The sequence below is a fragment of the Leucopleurus acutus genome (genome assembly GCF_964270905.1).
Source record: "Leucopleurus acutus genome assembly, chromosome: 17".
Classification (NCBI taxonomy): domain Eukaryota; kingdom Metazoa; phylum Chordata; class Mammalia; order Artiodactyla; family Delphinidae; genus Leucopleurus; species Leucopleurus acutus.
The window spans coordinates 1879049-1903040 of NC_139159.1; the positions used below are offsets into that span (position 1 = coordinate 1879049).

The window sequence follows — 23992 nt, forward strand, 5'->3', positions numbered from 1 at the left end:
TTTAAAACACTCTTCTATTTGTTGCATATTTGTTCTTTGTTTCTCCCATCACCACCCTAATTCTTTTTTGACTTCCTTGGCTTAAATTAAGCTTTTTATGTAAAAGAGTCCATTATATCTCTTATCTTATTGTATCAATTATACTTTAAAAAACAGTGTTTGACTTAGAGTTTCCAATATACATTTTGAATGAATCCACATGCACTTTCAAAGAGCCCTGTACTGCTTCTTGCATAACTCAGGTACCTAATAACAGAATATTCCTGATTTATCTTTCTCATATATTATGGACATTGTTGTCATTCATAGCACTTATCTGTGTTCTTCAATAAAACCATACATTGTTACTATTATTATTTTAAACTAAAACTTGTTTCCAATCAAGCAAGCATAAGAAAAATAAAATATTTTACTTTCATTTATTCCTTCAGCTCTTGCTTTCCTTATGTTGATCTGAGTGTTGACATATTTTCCTAAACCCTAAAGAAATTCTTACAGCACTTCTTGCAGTACAGGGCTTCTGGTAAGGCACTCTCTGTAGCTGTGTATCTGGTACATTTTTTATTTCTCCACTTTAGAAGAAGAATTTCACAGGATATAGAATTCTGAGTGTATGCTTTTCTATTTCAACACGTTGAATATTTCACTTCACTCTCTTCTTGATTTCAAGATTTCTGATGAGAAGTCAGCTGTAATCCTAATCCATGTTCCACTATAGGTAAATTTTCCCCCAACTCAATGGCTTATTTCAGAATTTTTTCTTTGTCTTTGATTTTCTGCAGTTTGAGTTTCTGTAGTAAGTACCCAAGAGAAATAGCATGTAGCCACCCAAAAACCTGTACACAAGTGTTCAGGGCAGCACAATTCATAGTAGCCAAAAAGCAGAAACAACACATTAACTGATGATGGGTGAACAAAATGTGGTATATCCACGTAATGGAATGTTATTTGATAATAAAAAGAATAACTACTGATACAGGGTAAAACATGGATGAACCTTGGAAAACACGCTAAGGAAAAGAAGCTGTTCACAAAAGACCACATATTGAGTGATTTTGTTTGCATGAAATATCCAGGTAGCAGATCCATAGAGACAGAAAGTACATTAGTGGTTGCCTAGGGCTGGGGCAAGGGGGTCATGGGACGTGAGTGTTGATGGGTTCAGGGTCTCTTTCAGGTTGGCAGAAAATGTTCTAAAATAAGATCGTGGTGACGGTTACATAGCTCTCTATATACACTAAAACCCACTGAGCTGTCTATTTTAAATTGGTGAAATTCATGATGTGTGAATAATTTATCAATAAAAGTGTCAGATTAAAAAATACATTTTTCAAAAAAAATACATTTTTCAGAAGTCATTGAGTATGGTTTAAATGTGGTTTTAACATTTTACTTCATTTCATTTAACTTTTTGTGGTAAAATAAAAGGCAAATAAAGAAAACCACATACAACAAATGTATAGCTTAGTGAAAATTTTTGAGGCAAATAACCTTTTAATCATTTCTATGCCAAGAGGTAGAATTTCGTCCACCTCCCAGAAGGCCACTGTGTACTTTAATCACAGCCTTCCAGATGAAACCACTAGCCTAAATTTCATACTCATCAGTTACTCGAATGATTTTTATTATATCTCCACACAGTATTGTTTCATTTTGCCTGTTTCTAAAACACTTGCTACATAGTTTAGTTTCTTAATCTCCAGACTTCCTCTGGAATCTCATCTGGAGTTTTGAATTTTACTGTTCATTGATAATGGGATACTTTATACAAGGAAGGTTAAATACCATCTCTTTACCTTATGTCCTAGAAATACAGCACAACTGTAGTCCTAATTATATCACATGATAATTAAGCTTTTTGTTCTTATTTGAGTGTAGACTCACATGCAGTTGTGAGAAATGATGCAGAGAGATCCTACGTGCACTTTACCCAGCTTCCCCCCAAGAATAACACCTCACACAACAGAGCAACATCACAGCAGGATACTGACACTGATACAGTCAAGACAAAGCACCTCCATGACCAACAGGACCCTCCTTTTACCCTCTACGGCCACACCTACTTCCCTCCTGCCCTCACCTGCTGCTAAACACCTGGCAACCACTAATCTGCTCTCCACTTCTATAATTTTGTGATTTCAAGAATGTTATATAGTGGGATCATAAAGCCGAACCTTTTGGAAGCTGTTTTCTTCACGTAGATTTCTCTGGAGATTCATTCAGGGCGTGAAGACTTAGGTTCACATAAAACCCACACATAGATGTTTACAGGGCTGTATTCGTAAGAGCCCCAAACAGGAAACATCTCAGATACTTTTTAATGGTTAAATACACTGTGGTATATCCATACCATAGACTACTACTCAGAAAATAACGAGTGAACTGTTGATGCAGCGTGAACGATTATAGGCCTTTAACATCTATTCAGAATTCCTAGCAGTGCTCGCTTCAGTGTAGAACCATGAACATGCAGACGTTTCTCAGTCCTAGTTAGTGAACATCAATGTACAACTTTTCTTCAGTTTTACTGAATTTAGAAAAACAACTGAATATTTAGCACAAGCAGGCTTTATGAACTCAAACCAAAAAAATGTAAGAAAAATGCTGCAAGTAAATTCTTCTGTTAACTTATTGAGTATTCGTTGGCAATACTGATTTTTGGAATTGGGCCAGCATGATTGTTTAATTGTTTACAGAGATTTAAAAGGTAAACCTTAGGTAAGTGGCTCATTCTAAACAAATGTTTCTATTACTTGTTTTACAATTATTCAGCATTCTGAAAATAGGTAGTGATAATAATGTGAGAAATTACAATGAAAATAAGTTGAGAAGTTTTTCTATGTAAGATAGATAGATAGACAGATAGATCCAGGGTATATGTGTATATATTTAAATAATCTCTATTTATGCTACAAGTTTATTTCCCAATATAATGTTACTTTATCTGCAGTATAAGTAGTATAAGTCTCCTTGCTGAGTCTGAACCTAAGCCTGGCAAATATAATGAGATTTATTAAATTTTTTGATATTTACTTTTTTAAAATGTTTACAGGGAGGAAGAGAAAACAAAATTTCAGACAATCATTGTTTTGTTCATTAGAGAATCTTTTGGAGATATTGTAGTGATAGGATAAATCATATATGTGATTGAATTGTATATTTGTGGGCTTTTATTTTTCTTGGGTGTGTATTACTATTTCCTTCTTTTTCAAGGTTAACTGGAGTCTATTTGTAAATAGATTCCTTAACATGAGAAGATATTTATAATATATAACAATATTTAGTTGAGTTTTTAAAAGTAACTTGCATAAGAATATACATATCTTGTCTAAATTACAGTTTAAAATAAAAATATTGAATATAAAGGCTTAAAAGAGGTTAACTCAAGTGATCATAATTTGGATATGGTATCACAGATGGTATTTATATTCTACTTGTGAACTTTTATAATTTCTAGATTTTCAACAAAAAATGTATAGAAATAATTTTAAGAATTATTTATTTTATAATGACAAGTTACTTAGTCATTTAATAACAGTATGAACCAAGCAGTGCATCAGGCAATGTCATTACCTCAATTATATAGAAGTCATTACTATTTCACTTCTATCCGTGGGGAAAGTAAGGCCAAAAAACATGGGAGAAATTGGTCCGAATTTGAGTAAAAATTGAGTTTTGGCAGAATTAAGTCAAATCCAGTTCTGACTCCAAAGTTTACGGCCAATGGGCTACACACATTATTGTCCATATACCTTAATAAATACATGTTTTGAAAAAACATGGTTACCCTAAATTAGAGACAAAACAAAATAAGCGTATTTGTTAACAGAAGATTCTCTTCAGAGTGATTTCAATACAAAACTGCCATAGTTTGGAGAGTCGTTAGAAAATACTTCCCCTTAATTATCAATATTTCCATCACAGATACTTCACATTAACACTTCAAAAAAGGATTTAAAATGAAGTTCAAACTGAAGTTAACTTCAGTTACAATTTAGGTGGGGACGGGATTTTAAGGCCCTAGACATTCTCGTTTTTCCAGTGATATGTCTCTCCCATGCTCACTACGATTTTGAGGTCTAAGGTGTTCCATTGTGAATGTCAGAGACCTATTTACTCATCTCATGAAGGGAAGTATACAAATGGAAGGGATAAACATTTTATATTGAAGAGATAGAGATACAGATAATTACTTTGAATTAAGGAAGAACACTTCCTTTGTCATTCAAGGTAATTAAGTACAGATGTGAATTTTTAAAACTTAGATTATATACAAATGATTATTAGTTTGTACATTTATGTACAGAAATTTACACCAATTAGTACTCTTCTCTCAATTCCAGCTTGGTCCTTCCATGTGGACTGAATGCACATTTCATACTTAACACAGCAACAAAAGTCTGAGTTAACCAAAACCGAGATGAGGGGAAGGAACCCTCCCTTTTGCTCTCCTCATCTCTGTAGATGACACAACTTAGTAATTAGTCTGAAAGGCAAGACACACAGCTTTGATTCTTTTCTTTCCTTTCACACTCCTCAGCCTGTGGACTCTTCCTCTCAAGTAAATCACAGCTATGTTCACCTCTCTCCTGGGTAACCACCTCCTCATGTGTGATGCCGTCATGTTTGTCTGGACTTCCATAATGGTCTCCTAACCGCCCTCACTACTCCTCTGTGTGCCCACCCTCACCATGAACAACCTGCCGGTGGTTCCCCAGCATGCAGGGAAGGAGTGCAAGCCCTTCATCTGGGCTTACGTGAGCTACAGGCTCACCTCTCCAAAACTCATCCGGTACCCCGGTCCCTTTATCCCTCCAAGTGTCAGCCCCACCCCACCCATACTTCCACTGGGCCCTCCCACCCCAGGCTCACAGGCACCTTAGCACCTTTGCCCTGGTCGTGTCTCTGATCGCCTCATGGTTGGGGCATCCTCCTCATTCAGACCTCAGACTAAAGTTCTGGTCAGAGGCCTACCCTGAGAAGTCACTCAGGGTATTTGACCCTCTCCACTTGCCATCTGGGGCTGTCCAGCATCACACCAACGTTTCTAGAGGGGGATTTCCCAAGATAATTGGGAACTAGAGCCCTGCCTTCAATAACAAAAGCACAATGGAAGGAATACATATTCCCTCACTCAGTTCCATGGAGAGTAGAATATAAACCAGTAGACTAATTTTGGCCAAATTGGTGTTCTCACTAAGGAATTTTAATCCCAAGAGCATGCAAGAGAGGTAAAGGTTAGTATGAGATTCTGTTCTGTGACTGAACCATGGTCAAGACTTCAGTGCAATATGTGAATCTCCTCATGTCACCCCTGGTACAAACAGCTTAAACAGTCCATCATCTTAAAATCACATTTTTTGTGTGAAGGCAACTTTGCTCCTTCCTACCTGACCATGTTTCTCTACCCATCGCTTCAACTTTGTGAGCCAATACCTTCCAACATGCTCATTTCCTGTATGTTTAAAAAATTGTCGTCTATCATGCGCAACAAACAAAACTGAATAGAAAACAACAAGATATCACCATAAACCTATTAGAATAACACGACCCAAAAAATCAACAGTACAAAATGCCGGTGAGGATGTGGAACAACAGGAATATTCACTCATTGCTGCTGGGGATGCAGAATGGTGCAGCCACCGTGAAACACTGCTCAGTGGTTTGTTACAAAACAAAGCATCCTCGTACAACCAAGCATGCACATTCACACGCGTTTACCCAAGAAAAATGAAAACATATGTTCACACAAAAATATGTACAGGAAGTTTTAGTGAAGCTTTTATTCTTCATCACCAAAAACCAGAGCCAGTCAACAAGTCCTTCAACATATGAATGGATAAACAAACTGTCCTACTACCACAAGTGGAATACTCTTCAGTAAGAAAAAGGAATGATTGTCTCAACCAATGCATAAAAAACAATTGACAAGATTCAACACCTTTTCCTGATAAAAATAACAAACTGGGAATAGAAGTAAACTACCTCAACATAATAAACGCTTTATATGAAAAGCCCAGTGTTAACATCATACTCAGTAGAAAAAGACAAAAAGGCTTCTTCTCTAAGATCAAGGTAAGAGAAGGATGCCTACTTTTACCACTTCTACTCAACATAGTACCAGAAGTGTTAGCTATGCAATTAGGCAAGAAAAAGAAAAGACGTTCAAATTAGAAAATAAGAAAAAAGCTTATATCTGCTCACAAATGACGTGATTTTATTTTTAAATTATTTTTGGAGAGTTTAAATTTTATTAAAAGGAAAAAGATAATAAACAAACCATCAGGTAAAATGTAGAATTACACTGTGCTATGAAACCACTCTTTAGGTAAGCAACTGTTCAGGATTCTTCTACTTCTGAGATTTAGTTGGAAACTTAGGAGTAGAGGGATTGGTAGAGACGCTTTTCTTCCGGGCTCCAGCAATACTTTGTCAACTGTGAGTCTTAGTGGCTCTGGATTATCTGCTTAATACAGATGACATAATTTTATATGTAGAAAATGCTAAAGAATTCATTAAAAACTATCGGAACTCATAAAAAATCTCATAAAAGTTACTGGATGCAAAATCAACTCACAAAACTCAGTTGCATTTTTATACACTAAAATGAACGATCTAAAAAGGAAATTAAGAAAATAATTCCATGTATAATAACATCAAAAAGAATAAAATATTTAGGAAAAAAGGGAATCAAGGAGTCAAAAGACTTGTATACTGAAGACTACAAAATGTTGCTGAAAGAAATAAAGAAGAAAGAAATGCAAAGACATCCCATATTCATGAATTGGAAGATGTAATTTTGTTAATATGTCAACACAACTCAAATCAGTCTACAGATTCAATACAGTCTCTAACAAAATCCCAATGACTTTTTTTTTTTTTTTGGCAGAAATAGAGAAATCCATCAAAGGACCACAAAGATCAAACCATAAAGGGCAATGAATAGCCAAAACAAAATTGTAGGTCTCACACTTTCAAAACTTATTATAAATCTGCAGTAACAAAATTATGTGGTACTGGCATAAAAGCAGATATAAACTGATGGAATAGAACAGAGAGCCCAGACATAAACCCTCATATGTATGGTCAAATGATTTTGACACAGTTGCCAAGACCATTCAATGGGAAAAGGACAGTCTTTTCAACAAATGCTGTTGGACCCTTCCCTTTCACGGTATAAAATATTAACTCAAAGTAGACCAAAGATCTTAATGTAAGACCTAAAACTATAAAACTCTTAGAAGAAAACAGTGGAGAAGCTTCAAGGCATTGGATTTGGTAGTGATTTGTTGACTATGACACCAAAAGCACAAGCAACAAAAGGAAAAATAGAGACATAGGATGGAATACTGTTTTGTCATAGGGAGAAAGCTGATCCTAATGGGGCACCTGAATGAACCTTGAGGACATTATGCAAGTGACGGTGGCCAGGCACGAAAGGTTAAATTCTGTAGGGTTCCACTTATATGAGGTCTCTAGTGAAGTCAACTCATAGAAACAGAAAGTAGGATGGTGTTTGCCAGGGGAGAAGCGGGGGAGAGGCAATGGGGAGTTTTTTAGAGAAGACAGAGTTTCACTTTTGCAAGAAGAAAATTTTCTGGAGATCAAAACAATGTGAGCGTATGCTTAACACTACTGAACTGTACACTTAAAGGTGGTTAAAATGATAAACTTTAGGGTATGTGTATTTTATCATAATTAAAAATGTAGGGCTTCCCTGGTGGCGCAATGGTTGAGAGTCCGCCTGCCGATGCGGGGGACACGGGTTCGTGCCCCGGTCCGGGAGGATCCCACATGCCGCGGAGCGGCTGGGCCCGTGAGCCATGGCCGCTGAGCCTGCGCGTCCGGAGCCTGTGCTCCGCAACAGGAGAGGCCACAACAGTGAGAGGCCCACATACCGCAAAAAAATAAATAAATAAAAGTAAAAGAATGAAGAGGTCACATAAAAATTCAGACTTGTGGCTTTTGCTGAAAAAGTTAGATGCTCTGGTGGCTCTAGGCCTACACATCTTCCCTGTTTTCCACAGTCTCCATCCTTTCTTGCCCGTCCGTTTGCCTGTTCCTTAAATTCTATGGTTATTATCAGCCGTTTCATTCTTCTCACCACCGAAGCGGCTTTCTAATCACCAGTTTGCTGTTTTCTGTTTTGTCTTGCTTTTAAGACTTCTGAGATAATGCCCTTCTCTTTCTCCAAAATGTAAATCGTATCTATTCAGAGTATACAGTTGACCCTCGAATGAGGCAGGCAGTTGGGGGCACCTACCTCTTCACCGCCCAGCCCACCTGACCCCCAGCCCCGTGTAGTTGAAGTCTGTATTCTGCTCTCTCAGCCTCAGAAACAAAGGAATTGATCAATGACTCGCCCAAGGGCAGGAAGCTGAAACAGTCTGGACAGAGTCAGGACTCCAACCCTAGTTCTTTTGTTTCCACATATTGGGATCTCTAGTCAAACACAAACCTTTCCCCGCACTTAGTGAATTCAAAGATTGTGAAATGAAAATACAGGTACTATATTTATTGGAAAAAATTTGCGTATGTGTGGACTCGTGCAGTTCAAGCAGGTATTGTTCAAGGGTCACCTGTATTTTCACATCTCTCCTTCCTCTTTCTCTGAGTTTCGTCATGTGTTTGTATGGCTGAAGCTTTGGGGATTCATCCTGTGTCAAACAGCCATGTTATTTAAACGTTGGGAGTCCTCCTTCCTTGTCCTGTGGCTCTGAATGTATGTCTGGTCAGATACCTCTATTTCACGGGTGTTCCGGATATTTATGAATAAATCTATTAATAGAGTATTTCTATTATAGAAATACATAGAAGTTCTATCATAAAGTATTTATATGAAATTCTTAATGTTTCAATTAATCGAATTATTTTTTCTACTGTTAGCTAACATTTATTAAGCAAATACAAGGTTCCCAGCTCTTCTCTAAGCATTTTACTGAAACTAAAACACTTAATCTTCATAAACTTGTTAGGTAGAAATGACTATTACTATCGTTTCACGGAGGAGAAAGACGTGTCGTAGAGAAATTAAATCAATTGCCCGGGGTTTTACAGCTGGTAGATGATGGCAACAGAATTCAAACGAATGGAACCTACCTCCAGGGTTCACATTTTAACAAGTGCATGCCATTTAGAGTAAATAGTTCGGGAGTGATTCTCTTATAGTAAACTTTCTTCTGAAGACGATATAAAAATTAAAGTTCTTGGCTGGTTGTTTTTCTTTTCCTTCTGGAATGTGACAGTTTGGGTGCCGAGGGACTCTCCTCATTACTCAGGGCTCTGATCTGAATGTGAGTCTCATCTGATACTCCACCTCTGCCGCGCGTGTCCTGGGCTTTCTCCCCTGCAGCCTCTGGAATGGTTTGCTCGGTGCCTCTCCTCCGCCTGTGTCCCCCGGGGGAACATTCTTGGCTGTTGGCTTTATCCCATCCAGCTCTCCTCCGCCTTCCCAATGCCCCTGATGGTTCACTTACCCTCATCTGCAGAGGCGTGGGATTTGTACACCCTGCTTCTTTGTGACTCACTGCAGGGCCCCTCCCCTGCTTCCCCAGCAGCCCGATCCTGAGCGCAGCCCCACTGTGGCTCCTGCACCCGCAGCATCTCCGCCGCCGTGGTCCTCTGTGGCAGGGTGGCCGTGGAGTTCTGCTGCTGCTGGTCTCCCTACTGCCTCGCTCCTCTGCTGAAAATTTCCCCAAGTCCCTAATTAAATCCCCGTGTCCGAAATACCTAGTTTCTATTGACCAGATCTTGACAATTTAGATATTTATATTTCAGGGTTTCCTGGACTCTTAATAAATGTGGCTCTGTTTTTCTTTGGAGAAGTTCAGTAAATGTTTGTTGATTAGGATAATAAATTGCATGAGGAAAAGTTATAAAAATAGATGGATTCCTAACAATGGAGGCTATAAAATAGTAAGACCTTAATCTGACTGAGGAAAGAGCACATGTCAAGCATCTAGAACATCTAGAAATAGAACATTACACCTTGTTTTAACTCACCAGACTCAACTTCCCAAACCCTTGCATCGAACATTCTTAAAGTCACTCACTCTGCACCACCCCCCTGCAGCCTGCCTTCACCCCACACACATTTATACTCACTCTGACTATGGAGTCCAAGTTAGTTGGGCAAATATTATCATATTTTCCTTCCTTGAGGTCTTTTCCCACATGGACAAATGTAACTTTGGGCCACCCCATGGTCAGGTGTGTGCAGCCACCTTTGGGATGGATACAGCCGCTTTCCGTTCACTGACCTGAGATATCTTGAAAATATACAGGAGAGAAATATGTCTACATCCATTGCAGCAGTCGGAGCTGTAGTGCCTGGTTTACTTAAAGTTATTTACTGTTTACTTGGAGAGGCTCCCAGGCGAATGGACAAGTGCCAGACATTACAGCATCATAAAAAACCCAAGCAGTAAATGGAAACGACCTCTTAGTTATTAGCATGAAAATGATTGGATGAAGTGTGCTCTTGGCATGAAAATGTTAACAACATAAAGTTACGAGAAAACATCTACAATATCTAAAGTGTTTCTTTCACACTGGCTTGATGTTGAAATTCTGGTCGAAGACGTTTTATATTCTTCATGGAAGTATATTTTGATGATCAGATACAGAATATTTTGCGTAGTCTAAGAAAGATTAGGAATTTTATTACTTTCACAACAGAAATCAGCCTGTATTTAACAATAAAAAAATATTTCGTTGAGGAAATTACAGGTTGTGAAAATGAGGGAACACGCAGTTGTTTTTAAAGTGATGTAGCTCAAATACTGTGTGAGGGACACAAAGCCATGATTAGCATTATTTTTACTAACAAGTATCGGGTATCCAGTGTACATATCACATCTCTTGGGTAAAACAATCATACTAGAAACTCTGTTTCTCCCTGTAAAGAGTTTATCCTGTAAAATGACAACGCCCACAAAACAGAGCCCTAGTAGTTTGAAGGCATACGATATAGGCTACCATACACAGCATACAATATAAGGCGCTATCAGATGCTACTGAGAGACGATATATAACATTTGCTTTATTTTGAGATTTTTGTACGTTCTGCCTATAATTACTTATGCTTCATCACTTCAAGGAATGTAAAGTTTATGCTTATTGGGTAGCAAATAACTTTGACCACATCAAATGAAACTCAAAACCTATACTCTTTCCCTTCATTAAACCCACTGAGGTGACACGTGAAGGACAAGAGGCTGCACCAGGTCCTCCACTTTGTTACTCTGGACATAACGTGATGAATCTTAGCAACCCTCCTGTCCTCCTCAACGATATGTATCTCCCAGTTGCTTCAAAAAGAGCTGGATGATTTGTTTGGGAGTTTCTTTGGCCAAGCAACGTCAAAGAGAAGGCATGCCTGGTTATTCTTAACGGGGCCCTTGACAAGGCACAGCTGCTGTCAGCCAGCGCCATGGTTTCTGCCCAGCGATGAAATGACACGGTATTTCCGTGAACAGAAACCGTGCTGGGCCTAGAGTTCCAGCCCCACGCGGCACAGACACACTGACCGAGTCTCCCGTTCATGAAGCCCGGGTGGGAACGGTCTACAGCATTGTTGGAGCGACGTCCCCGTCTGGTGATCTGATAGCTGCTGCCCCATCAGCCTCTTCTCCCTACCCGACCTGTGCTGGGCAGGTGCTCTGTCTGGGGACCTGGCTGCCCAGGTTGCTATGACGACAGAGAAATAATAGATGCGGAAGTAAGAGCAGCTTTTCTCCTCCTCTCATTACTGACAAACGGGAACTATTATTCTGCTCAGGACTTCAAATATAACTAAGGCGGGTGGAGTGAGGGAAAGGGGCTTTCGACGACACGGCTCTCGGGCAGGGAGCCCGGCATTCCTCACCACCTGCCTCTCAAAGGAAATGCTGGGGAGAATTACAGTCAGTAGTTTTCTCCAACACTGTTTCATTTGAAAGTACGCTTTGCGAGGTCACATGCCCTCCGTGAACCCTCATTCTTCTAAAATCTCTAACTGAACATAAACCATTTCAATTTTGTGACTCAAGATTTCTGAAATTGGCATTCACTTACTTGAATTTATTTAAAGAGGTAGAGCTTAAAGTCCCTGTTAACTCAACCATTGTTCTGGGGTCACACAAGATACGCAAGATTCCGGACGGCCTCTGACACGATGCAGTTTTAAGACAAGACAGGCACCAAACTGTGTTTAACATCTTGTCATGATCAGCTTACCCTTTCCCTGAAGTGTCTTTAGGTTGAGACAATGCTGCATGTGGGCTGGAGAGGAACGGGGTGAGCATGAGGTCTGAGCGTGAAGCTAAGTGACTGACACAGAGACTCCCAGACAGTCTTTTTCGTTTTCTGTTTTTGTCATTCAGGTAGCAGGTGGCAGGAGTGTCCTCTGGGGCTCCTTTGAAAAGAAATAGGGTTCAAAGTAGAAGAGGAGACTTGAGAGAAGTTCGAGGTGACAAAATAAAAAGGCAATAAGTTTATACTTTTGCTAAGGGCCATCCTTACATATTCTCAGTAATTTCCATATGCGTAAGATGGGGACATACACAACTTCCAGACAAGGTGCCTGAATCTCATAGAGTGATAAATATCTTAAGGGCTTTTATAATTGTCCTGCCTCCACCGTTTTTATGCGTGATAGATTTCTCTGAAGACTGAAATTTGAAGTAATTATGAAGTAATAAAATGTATCTATTTTTTCGTCGTGTATTTAGCAACATATAAGGCAGATTATTTTCTCCCTACTCATTTAACACATTATATTTGAGACACACATCTATTTTCAAGTATTTGAAATTACCAGACTCTCAGAGAAACCACTGTTTTCCTGTGGCAGGACAGCTGTGTTTCTCCCCCTGCAAACGTCAATTGCCAAGGAAATGCTGGCAGAGCCAGCCTGGTGGCCCTGCAATGCTGCAAACGATATCCAAGTATTTATGCATTGCGGGGGGAGTGGCATCTAAAATTCAAAGTTACGTATTTAAATGACTCATGCAGTAGAATGAGATGAAAGACTATGGGAGGAAACAGCACTACAAGCAGTTCTACAGTATTTACTCCTTAGTCCTGTGTTGTGCAAACACGTTGTGATAATGTGTATAAACAAACACTTAGCAACTGCGTGTGCTGCAGCTACAGATCCAATGTGGGTGATGCCGCGTCTCGCTTTGGTTTTCACATCTTGACAATTCATTCTGTACGAGATGATCTTATACAGAATTCTATAAAAATAAGGAAAAGTGTTATGATTTCTCTCCTTTCCTTCAAGAATTCCACTTAAATCTGGTGCACTGTTTGCAAACTAGACATCCATGTAGCTGTGGTTAAGCTTATGGATTTAGAATAGATATGTGCATTACTTACTTCAGTCTAATGTGATTATAGGAAATTCTATCATCTGTATGGGACATTATTTTTAAACATTCTGGTTTTTCTTGGATGACTATGAAGATGTTCTGTACTTCACTTGTCTGCCTCAAGGATATCACAACCACATCCTCTAAGAAATATGCTCCGTATTTTTACCCTGGAATGGATGTCTTTTCTCCCCATTCCTCCAAGATTCGAACTGAACGTATGTTAATATGCAGTGACTGCATTTTATAAACTTAACTTTCTATCATCTAAGGAAGACGGGGGCCATTCAAACAAAGGTCTGACTTAATTAAACATTTTAAGGCCTCAGTAAACGTTTGATTACACTTGGTGTGGTAAGTGGACCTTCGCTCATCTGAAAAGTCGCTGATGCCCTCCACGGTGTGACCAGCGAGAGAAGTGTGGGCGCAGAGGCACAGCTGCTGAGACCTTCACATTGCGGGCAGGTTCAGCCCACGCGTGTGTTTGTTCTTACCCTGCTGAGCAGTGAGGGAGGGTGCAGAGCGTCGGTGGCAACAGCGTTGCTAGCAGAGTGACCAGAGACACACTGTGACGCCTGCTGTAGCTGAGCAGGTTTGGGTCTGAGTAATTTCCACACGCTCTTCACTTTTTAACACCTTCCTGATCTCTTTCTGCTCCTTTTAATCTATTGTAAGCATCTGTCTTCTCACTGATGATTGTCTGTAGAACTAAAGGGCTTTATCATCCTCCTGTCAACACTGCACCTGCTATATCACACGTGTGGTGTTTGAACGTGTTAGATGCTCGATGTACGTTTGTGCATTAACTGAAATTCTGTACTCGTCTGTCCCGATGCACAAGAAAGTACTTTAAGCAAATGCAGCCTCCGCAGTTTAGAAGGAAGCCCCTGACGCCTGGGAGACTCTCTCCCAGCACCTTCTCAGACCCGGGCGGCATGGTGGTGGGCGGAGCTGGAGTCCACAGGTAAAGGGACAGGTGGGCTCTGACACATGGTGAACAGCTGCTCCAGGTCTCTGTGAGAGTCAGAAATGCTTCCTAAGGAATTGTTTAAGCTTTACCATTAACCTTTTGGGGCAGTGGCCCAGTGGGAAGAAGGGGGAACTCACTTACTCATGTAGTTTTACTTCTCAGGCTGTCATACATCAGATGTTATGTTTGAGCAGGTCACTTCACTTTTGAATATTTTCAAATTCTCATTCGTCAATTAAAAGCTGATAACTTGTTTTCGTCACAGGCTTTATTTTATAAACTGAAGGCGGCACTGTAGCTGGCACACATGGTAACACGTTACTCATGTATATCAACGTGAATCATACAACCGAATGTAAGACTTTTAGCCAAAGCTAATTAACGAATCAAAACAATTTCTTAGACAACATGACCCAATATTCGGGAGAGAGAGTATTGTCAGAATGAATTATTGTTGGGATATTTTAACAATGTTGTGTTACGTGTCATTGTCATGTATGACAGTGTGGTGTTTAAAGAGCCATTGAGTGTGTCCATTGGCTGAGGGTGATGGAGAAGGTCAGGACAGGATGGGGGACCCCTACTCTGTTCAGCCAGCTGTTAGGCTGTTGGTCTGGTCTTGTTCCTGTGGTTTAAAGAATCATCTACATTCAGTGAGATGCAAGATTCAAGCTTATTATTATTCCTGGTTTTGTCCAGTAAAGAGTACACAGAGTCCTCTGTACACTTTCTTACAACATTATTCTGGTAGTATTATTAACACTTAACTATTCAATCCATTCGGATTTATCGTTAGTGTATCCCCAGCTGTGCTTGCACCATTTACCAGTCCTTTTAACACTAGGTTTAAAAAAAAAAGACACTCTATCATGTATTACAAGTTCAAATACATTAAGATCTATTTTGGAGGTTCTATCCATTTCTACTGATGAATTTGTCCATTTGAATATTAATGCATTGATTTGATTATAGGATTTAACAGCATATTCAGGGATTGATAACTTCTCCCAATTCCTTCTACTCTTCTTTTTAAAGTATTTCTCAGATGTTCTGGGGGACATTTTAAAACTTTCTGTTGACTTAGTTTGTTTTTATTGAGAACTTCACCAAGTATATGGCATATCGTTGTTAAGAGCTTAGATTTTATTTTCTGTCCTTCAATAAGAATTTACAATTTCTTTAAAGCAATCTATGACAATTAGTTAAATTTCTAAAGATTTTATAGGATTGTCCCCCAGATTTTTAATAATTTTCCTGGTGTTTATTGCTATCATAGGAAAAAGGGTATTTTTATGTTACAGTAATCTTATGTGAAGCTATATTATCTTTTAAATTCCAATTAGCATTTTAGGGGAGTATACTTGGAGTCTGCAATTGTATTTTTAATAAAAAAAAATTGTATTTTCTTAATAGTTATAAAATTAATTCCATTTTCTTATTTTACTTTATAAGTAAATCTCATCAATATTTTTGAAAACTAATGGGCATCTTTATCCAGTACCTGATTTTGATTAACATGGTTTCCTTGTTTTAACATTTAGGATAATTTTTACTGCTTCTTAAAATTGACTTTATTAATTTTATTCTTTCAAAAATATTTAATGAAGGCTTTTTATGAGCCAGGTGCCACCTTAGGCTCTTTGACTACATCTGAGAACAAGATACAGCTTTCTGCCCTGGTGTGGAGCCCAGCTTCATGGGGCAGAGACGAGTGGCAGCATATCAGACACAGTGTGTCAGCACAGCGCAGGTGGGTAGGAAGGTGCTGACAGGCTATGAAATGACAGGTAGTGCAGGTGAACAAAGACAGAGGTATGTGGAGAGCTATCATTTGTAAAAGGTTGGTGAATGTAGGACTCATTGGGGTAACTTTTGATCAAAGAGTAGCAGGAGGTGAGGGTGTAAGCCACACAAGTATTTAGGGAACGACCGTGCTGGGCTCAGGGAACAGCCAGGCATATTCAAGAAGCATCGTAAGGTTTTCTTCTATTCCTATTTTCCTTAGAGTTTTTATGAGGAATTGCACTCAGTTTGACCAAATGTCCTCTCAGAATCTCTAAGGGAGGGGAAAAACCTCTCTCTCTCTCTCTCTCTCTATCATCTCTGTATATCTCAATAGATCTATGTATCAGTAGATAATGTATGTATATTTAACTTGATGAAAGTAATTACTTTGATAATAACATCTGATATTTATCCAGGTTTGCTGTTTTGAAATAAAACCTACTCAATCATAGTTCGATTTCTTTTGTCACTTGTTGGAGTCTATATGCTAATAGTGTGTTTAGAATGATAACATCTGTATTCATATTAATAATGGTCACGTTTTCTCTTCATAAAATTTCTTATTAATTTTCATTTTACTTTGATTTAATGACATGAATTAAAGCAACTTCAGTAATTTTATGCTGGAATAATTACTTCTTAAAGAATTAGGTAAAACTTAGTTTTGAACCCATGTGGTCCTGATGTCTTTTTAAAAGTAAACTTTCTACCTATTTAAAAATTTAATTTAACCTGCCTAATAGAACATAAAACTAGTCAGTTGGCACACAGCAATAAGAAAATACAGTAAAATATTACTTGTATCATTGAAGAAATCATCTTGGAATCAAAGCAAATGCTGAAATAGTGTTACTGTAGTGTGTGCACTAGCTAACAATGCATTCCGCTTGTTGAGTTAAAGTTCACCTTATCTAGAAGGTGACATTTCACCCGCTGTTATTACATAGAATCTTATTTTAATGAGGTCTTTGAAAGTGATGGGATCTTTAGTCATAGCTTTAAGTATTACAGTAAAAATGGATCACATGTTCTACATAACCTTGCCTCACTAAAGTAAATGGTTCTCTTCCATGTTGAAATTCATTGATATATTATCATTACTATATCCTGATTATTAGAGCTGACATTTGTTATTCAGTCAACCTTCATTCTTATTTGTAATATTTACCAAAATTGAAAAATTACTGCATACTTGAATACTACTTTAAGCTGAAACTTTAGGAATTCAGGAGTATTAAATATTTGGTAGTTCCTTTTTAAACATACACCTATGTATACATTTTTGCTGTGACTTTTTATTTTACAACATAACATTCAGACTTGAAGTGCCTATGTAAAGGATCCTACTGTACTTATCTATGTACATGGAATGTCCTTCACAAATTAAAATGCAGGAAGGGTGGTGAAATGAATGAATGTGTGAAATGGGAATGTCACGTTGCCTTTTTCTCCAGCTGTTATGTCCCCAACAATCCTAACCCTCATCCCTTATTCCATCTATTTTTAGCTTTTCCAGCACAGTTCTGTGTCACTTGGTGGTAGCAAATGAAGGTGAGAATGTCTAAATTATCCCCAATTCCTTTCTTATTTTGCATCGATTCCTCCAAATTCTACATGATACTTGATTTCCCACAATTGATTCACCCATCACTTCCAATGGTGATGTGATTTTCCTAGGTACAGTTCTATACCTTATTTTCCAGCTGGATAATTTCTGCTGTTACACTTGATTCACTATCCAACCAACAGCACCAGGGCTTGTGGACATTACAGACTCTGTCCTTGATTGGACGTCTCTCTCTTTTGAAGGCCCTGTCTCCTGCCCTGAAAACTGGCACCATGCTGCCCCACCTGCCATCTGTAGGTGTGAAAGTGCACCCCTGTCCTTACACCACAGAGGGGGTCGTGTGCCCCTGCCTCCAACGCTCCGCAGATTCCTCTGAAAACCTAACCACGGATATAGAGTAACAGGGGCCAGAGGACCCAACCCCATTCAGGAAAGCCTTACAATTACAGGTTCACCTCAAACTCTTATGCTGTAATAATATATGGAATAAGTAAATTCTTTCTTCCCCACAATTAATACGAATGAAAAATGATTACACAATGAAATGCTTTGCTTACTCAGTGTTCACAGGTGATCACCATCTCAACATGAATAGTAAAGCCTGATATATTATCTAGTGTTAGCGTAGTTGTTTTGTCTGAAAAACAGTTTGTTTAAAATCATTCCTCAAAGTCATGTTCAGTTTCCTTTTCTGCCAGAGGTCAAGACTTTAAGGAAATTATTTACTGCAAGTAACATATCAAGAGGGACGAGTCCAAAGTTAAAGTGAAATTCTAGGTAACCGCTTTGCAACGCGGCCGCCAGTGAGTTGCAATGCTTATCTTCCCCTCTGGAGATCTGAATCTTGTCTGGCTGCTCTGACATCACGCTGGGCTGAGAGCTGAGGTCTCACAAGCTGTCTCAGTGCTCGTTTGCCACTGAAGCTGTGTGTGTGTGTGTGTGTGTGTGTGTGTGTGTGTGTGTGTTTCCTAATGTGTGCTTCAGGCAGGTCCAGGCAAATCAGAAGTCTCTATTTTCATCAGTTAAAAACAATAGCCAAGGCTGGAGTGGAAGAGGGGTGAGTAGGCAGAGCGTAGAGGATTTTAGCATTTAGCGAAAATACTCTGTGACTCGCTGATGGTGGATACATGTTCGAACGCACAGAACGCTCAGCAGCAAGAGTGAAGCCTAACGCAGGCCGCGCACTCTGGGTGATGTTGCCGTGTCGACGTAGGTTCGTAAGTTGTAACAAAGGTCCCACTCAGCGGGGGCACGTTGATCATCGGGGAGACTGTGCATCTGTGGGACGGGGATCTAGGGGAAATCTCTGTACTTTCCTCTCAATTTTGCTATGAACCTAAGACTACCCTACAAAAATAAATTCTTTAAAAATGAAAATATAAAATAACCCCCAGCTATGAGCACTTTTGACTTCATAGCAAAGCAGTGGCAGACAGCTAAATCCCTCCTTAGAGTCTCATAGAAGATAGGGTGGCCCCCAACAGTATGGAGGAAGGACAGAGACCACAAAAGGATTTTATGAAGTTTCCCTTCTAACAGACGAATGGAGCTTAAGAACATTCACTTCACGGACTGAGCTGTTAGCTTGTCCTGGTTTAACAGAGTCAACCTATAAATATCCCCCTTAATGCCACTTCCCTTTTCTGTTTTCACTGATTGCCCTTTTTTACCAATCTCTGTCCCTTTGCTCGCGTACTCACCCAAGGCAATGTGAGAGCATAACTGTGCTGATACATTATCTGATGAAAATGCACACTTGATTCGCACCATAAAATGTGAATGAACATGAAGAAGACGATTGGATTGGTGCTGATTTCTGATTTTTCAGGAAGATGACATTCATCATTATTCATGATGTGGAACCTACATTTTCCAACCTGACAGTATCAGGCCAATGAAATATGCATTCAAGGCATAGTAGGAAACCTGAAAAAAAATTAAAAACACATTGTGTCAATCCTGGTCCTGAAAAGATGGATATTTCTGCATTAAGAAATGTGTATGTGTCAAGGACTTGAAGTTATGCTTATCCAGAAAGATACCCATAATTAGCCATTTATTAAAAACAAAGTAAAATAAAGTTCTCTCTCTAGGGTAAGATTTTATAATTTTTAAAAGGTTTTTATTTTTCTCAGTTACACTTGACCAAAACTTCAAGATTGAAGTATACAAATGTAAAGCTTTAAAAGAAAACAGTTGCCCGTTGCCTATTTCGGAGGTAACTATATTTAACTTACACATTTCTACTTTATTCTCTTATTTACACTTGAGATGCTTGTAATGTTATTTTTTAGTTGATGCTAGACATTATCTATTACACACTTATGATGGAATGTGAGTATTAGCCTTTGCATTCCACTCTCCCATGTATTTCACTAACACACTCCCAGTGCACTTGCATAATAATGATTATCTAAATATTAAATGTCACTTGGAAACAAGCCAAGTTCATAAATGCATACTAAGCTAAAAACTAAAGAAAAAAAGGGGGACTTTGCATGGGATTGCCTTGAATATGGAAAAGCAGGAGAGAAATGATTTCCTCACAGTGTTACGTCTGGGGATCCACGACGTAGCATCTCCCTCATTTATTTAACAATGTTGTATTTGTTGAAATTAAATCAAAACCAGTTGATCTTTGTATATTACTTTGTATATATGCTATTCCATACTAAACTCACTTAATAACTCACCTGGTAATGTCTCACGTAATAGTGTCCATAGGCTCTTAAGGATTTTCTGTGCTCAAAATCACGTTACCTCTGAATAATGTCAGTTTCATTTCTTCTTTCAATTTTTATGATTTTTATTAGCTCTTTTCTTGCCTTATTTCAGTAAGATCTGAAGAAAAATTAAGTAGAAATGAAATTGGTGGACATTCTTGCCTCATTTCTGATCTCAAAGAGAAATGTTTCAATAATTCATAGTTAATGCTCTGATGCTTCTCATACATTTTTGTGTATACTCTTTATAATATGAAGGATACTCCTTTGTATACTCAGTTTTCTATGAGCTTTTATCAAATGAATGTAATCAAATGCTTCTTTGTATCTATTAAAATGATTATATAATTTTCTTCCTTTTTAAAATTTTCTACTCTTAACGTGATGAAATACATTGTTTTCATGTGTGTGTCTGTATCTTCTCTGTTGCTCAGATTGGGCTAATTTTATTGTTCTGTCCTCAAGTTTCCTGATTCTATCTTCTGTCACTCTATCACCAGGCTAATTCAGCAAGGTTATTTATGTTACTGTATTTTTTAGTTCTATAATTTCATTTCCTTTTTAGAATTTGTATTTCTTTCCTGAGATATTGTCATTTTTCATTTGGTTCAAGATAATTTTCAATTTCTTGCTGAAATATTTTTAAGGTGGTTTTAAAACCCTTGCCAGATGATTCCGGTATGTAATTCGTCTAGTTTGTGTTACTTGATTATCTTTCCTCATTCGCATTAGGGTTTTCCTGGCTCTTAGTGTGGCATCTTATTTTAATCCTGGCCATTTTGCCTATTTGCTAAGAGTCTCTGGTTCTTATTTACCTATTTTTCTTTTTAGCAAGAAGTCACTGTTTAGCACACAGGTCCTTGCCTAATTCTGTGGGCTGTGGTTCCACTGACAATATGACATTTAGAACCATTTTGGTGCTAGTTGGGTCTGATTGATTCATCTGCGTCATCAGACTCCCCCCACCCCGCCCGCCACCCCGTTCCCTGATCGTGCTAGAGGAGGGGAAGGGGCTTCCCCAGGTCGGGTCCCTGCCGCCACTAAGTGGATAAAGGGATGCTTCACCTAGCAGTGGGTGGACCACCCCTCTGTTGGGAAAGATCTGTGCTCTTCCTCCAGGCCTGGGAGCCCTAATCGGTTTTTTTTCTCTCTACCTTTCAGAGTTCTACTTGGTTGTGTCTGGCACTTTTTTCAGTGTTTTAGCTGTACTTTTTTGGGAGAGAGAACTTTATGCCATCTTGTAGGGAGCAGAAGTCATTCTAAACCATGTTGATAGTCAATCCTTTAATGACTGTATGGCGAGCATTTTTCTATGTGTTTAATAAATTATGTCCCCATGTTTATTAATTGCTTCTTCACTAATTATTCTTAATTCTTCTCTTAGTTTATGTGAGTTTTTAAATTATATATATACTTATATATTTTCCAGGTATGTTTGCTATAAGTAATCCTCAGCTTTCTGAACTTCTTTTAATATTGCTAACATTTGTTGTGGTATAATATTTTGAGAAATTATCATTATTTAACTGGTAGAAATAGACCTAGTAATTCTATAATTTAGAGAGTTGAGAGTTATTGATAATAGCTGTCTCCATCATTATTCTAAATTTTCAGGGAAAGGAAAAGAAAATGTACAATGATATAGTGGGAAAATAATAACCATTTCATTTTTGCAAAAGTGTTTGAGTGGATTGGAACAACTTTAATTAGAATTAGCACGCTGGTCAAATCTGCAGGGTAATTTATTCATAGATCTCCAAATAGTGCATCATGGATGTTCAATAAATATTTAGTAAATTAATAAATATAGTGGTTCGAGCACTACATCTTTCTGTAGACCTAACATAGGCCATAGACTCACGAGAGCCTTGATACATGTGAATGGAAGATGATGACATCGTGAGTGAACAGGGACCACAGGATGATGGGAAGAGGAAGGGTGTGGATGGCTGCATTCCTTCAGTGTTAGATCTTTCATCCCCTCCATCTGCCAGAAAATGTTTCTGACCACTAGGGAAAACTGTGAGACGTGGAAAAGACAACCCATTATTTCAAGGGTTTTCAATCGTACAAAAGTTTTTGCCAGCGTACTGATAATGGTATCATTTTTATTATGTTTTATGTTAGGTTCAGGTTCTTCGGAATGCTGGAGAAGAAGTGACCCTCACGGTCTCATTTTTTAAAAGAGCACCTGCTTTCCTCAAACTCCCACTGAACGAAGATTGTGCATGTAAGCATTTATGAAGATTAGGTAAAATGCTCCCGTCACATTTACTTTCTAAGCCATTATTTCCTGGCAGTAATTTATTTTTAAAGTTGGGATTCCTGCCTGAATGCAAACAGTTTTCTTTAATATCACAAAGCATTCAATTAACCCTTCTCCAAAGGGAACAGCTGTTGTCTGTGTTTCAGAATGTATTCACATTTAGTTATTTTCCAACCTATAACTGGGGAAATATTATTTACTTTAAATGTCATATCAAACATATACATTTTGTATCTCTATTAAAATTTTATTCATATTGTTTGAGGAATATATATTCTCTAAGTAGAAAACGATATTCTCTTATTTGGCTACTGAACTTACTAAATAAGCATTTACACTTCATTTGTCCTGATGAGAATAGGGAGATTGCAGGAAGCCCCAGTCTATGTGGAAATGTAATAATTTTCATAAGAACTACTTAAAACTTTCTGTATCTATTTTCATATTATGAAATGAAATGCATATTATAGTTTTTGCTAAAAGCAAAGAAGAATTATTTTTAACTGAGGCATAGTTTACATGAACTGAAATGCAGAGATCCTCAATGCTCAGTGGGATCAGCTCTGACAGACGCTCACATTTGCTTAAGCCACATCCCTTTAGATCACAGAATGGTCCTGCTGTGCCTCTTCCAGTAAATAACATTCCCAGAAACAGCTACTGACTTAATTTCTTGTCATCAAGTATTAATGCAATCGAACTGTATTTATTCTTTTACGTCTGCTTCTTTCCTTATGAACCGTCTCGTGTTAACATATTTCAGGAGGTTATTTATTTACATTGCTGTACAGTATTCCACCGTATGAGTGTAGTAGAGTTTGGTAATGCATTCTCCTGCTGGTAGACAGCAGAACTGTTTCCGGTATTTTGCTGTTGTAAATAAAGCTGCTATAACATTCTCGTACAAGGCTTCTGGAAGTCATAGTATTTTATGTCACTACTCTAAGTACCTAGGAGTGGAATTGCTGAGTCACAAGACGGATGTGTAATCAACTTGCCAACAAACTGCCAAATACATTTCTAAGGTGGGCGTGTGTTTACAAACCCCCCACTGTCCACTCCAGCGGTGGATGAGAGAGGTCTGGCTGCTCTCCATTAATTCCAATATTTGATGGTCAAAAATTTCTTTAGCTATTCTCTTGAGTGTGTAGTGGTACCGAATTGTAGTTTTAATTTGCATTTCCCTGAAGGCTAATGATGATTAGCTCCTGTGCTATTTGCATATTTTATTATCTATTTGCATATCTTATTTTGTAATGTGTCTGCTCACGTCTTTTCCCCATTTTTCTGTTGGTATGCCTTTATATTATCACACTGAAGGAGTCGATA

At 38.4% G+C, this 23992-nt stretch overlaps 1 protein-coding gene across 2 annotated transcripts in view; it reads left to right on the forward strand.

Annotated features, from left to right (window-relative positions):
- The window catches only part of SNTG1 (syntrophin gamma 1), a gene marked incomplete at both ends in the record, with an annotated part of 204184 nt that overhangs the window by 53480 nt on the left and 126712 nt on the right, over positions 1-23992 (forward strand). For both annotated transcript variants that reach the window (XM_082858570.1, XM_082858571.1), the window contains one exon: positions 22525-22627. In XM_082858570.1, the coding sequence (XP_082714696.1) occupies positions 22525-22627 (103 nt within the window). The remainder of the gene's footprint in view (positions 1-22524; positions 22628-23992) is intronic.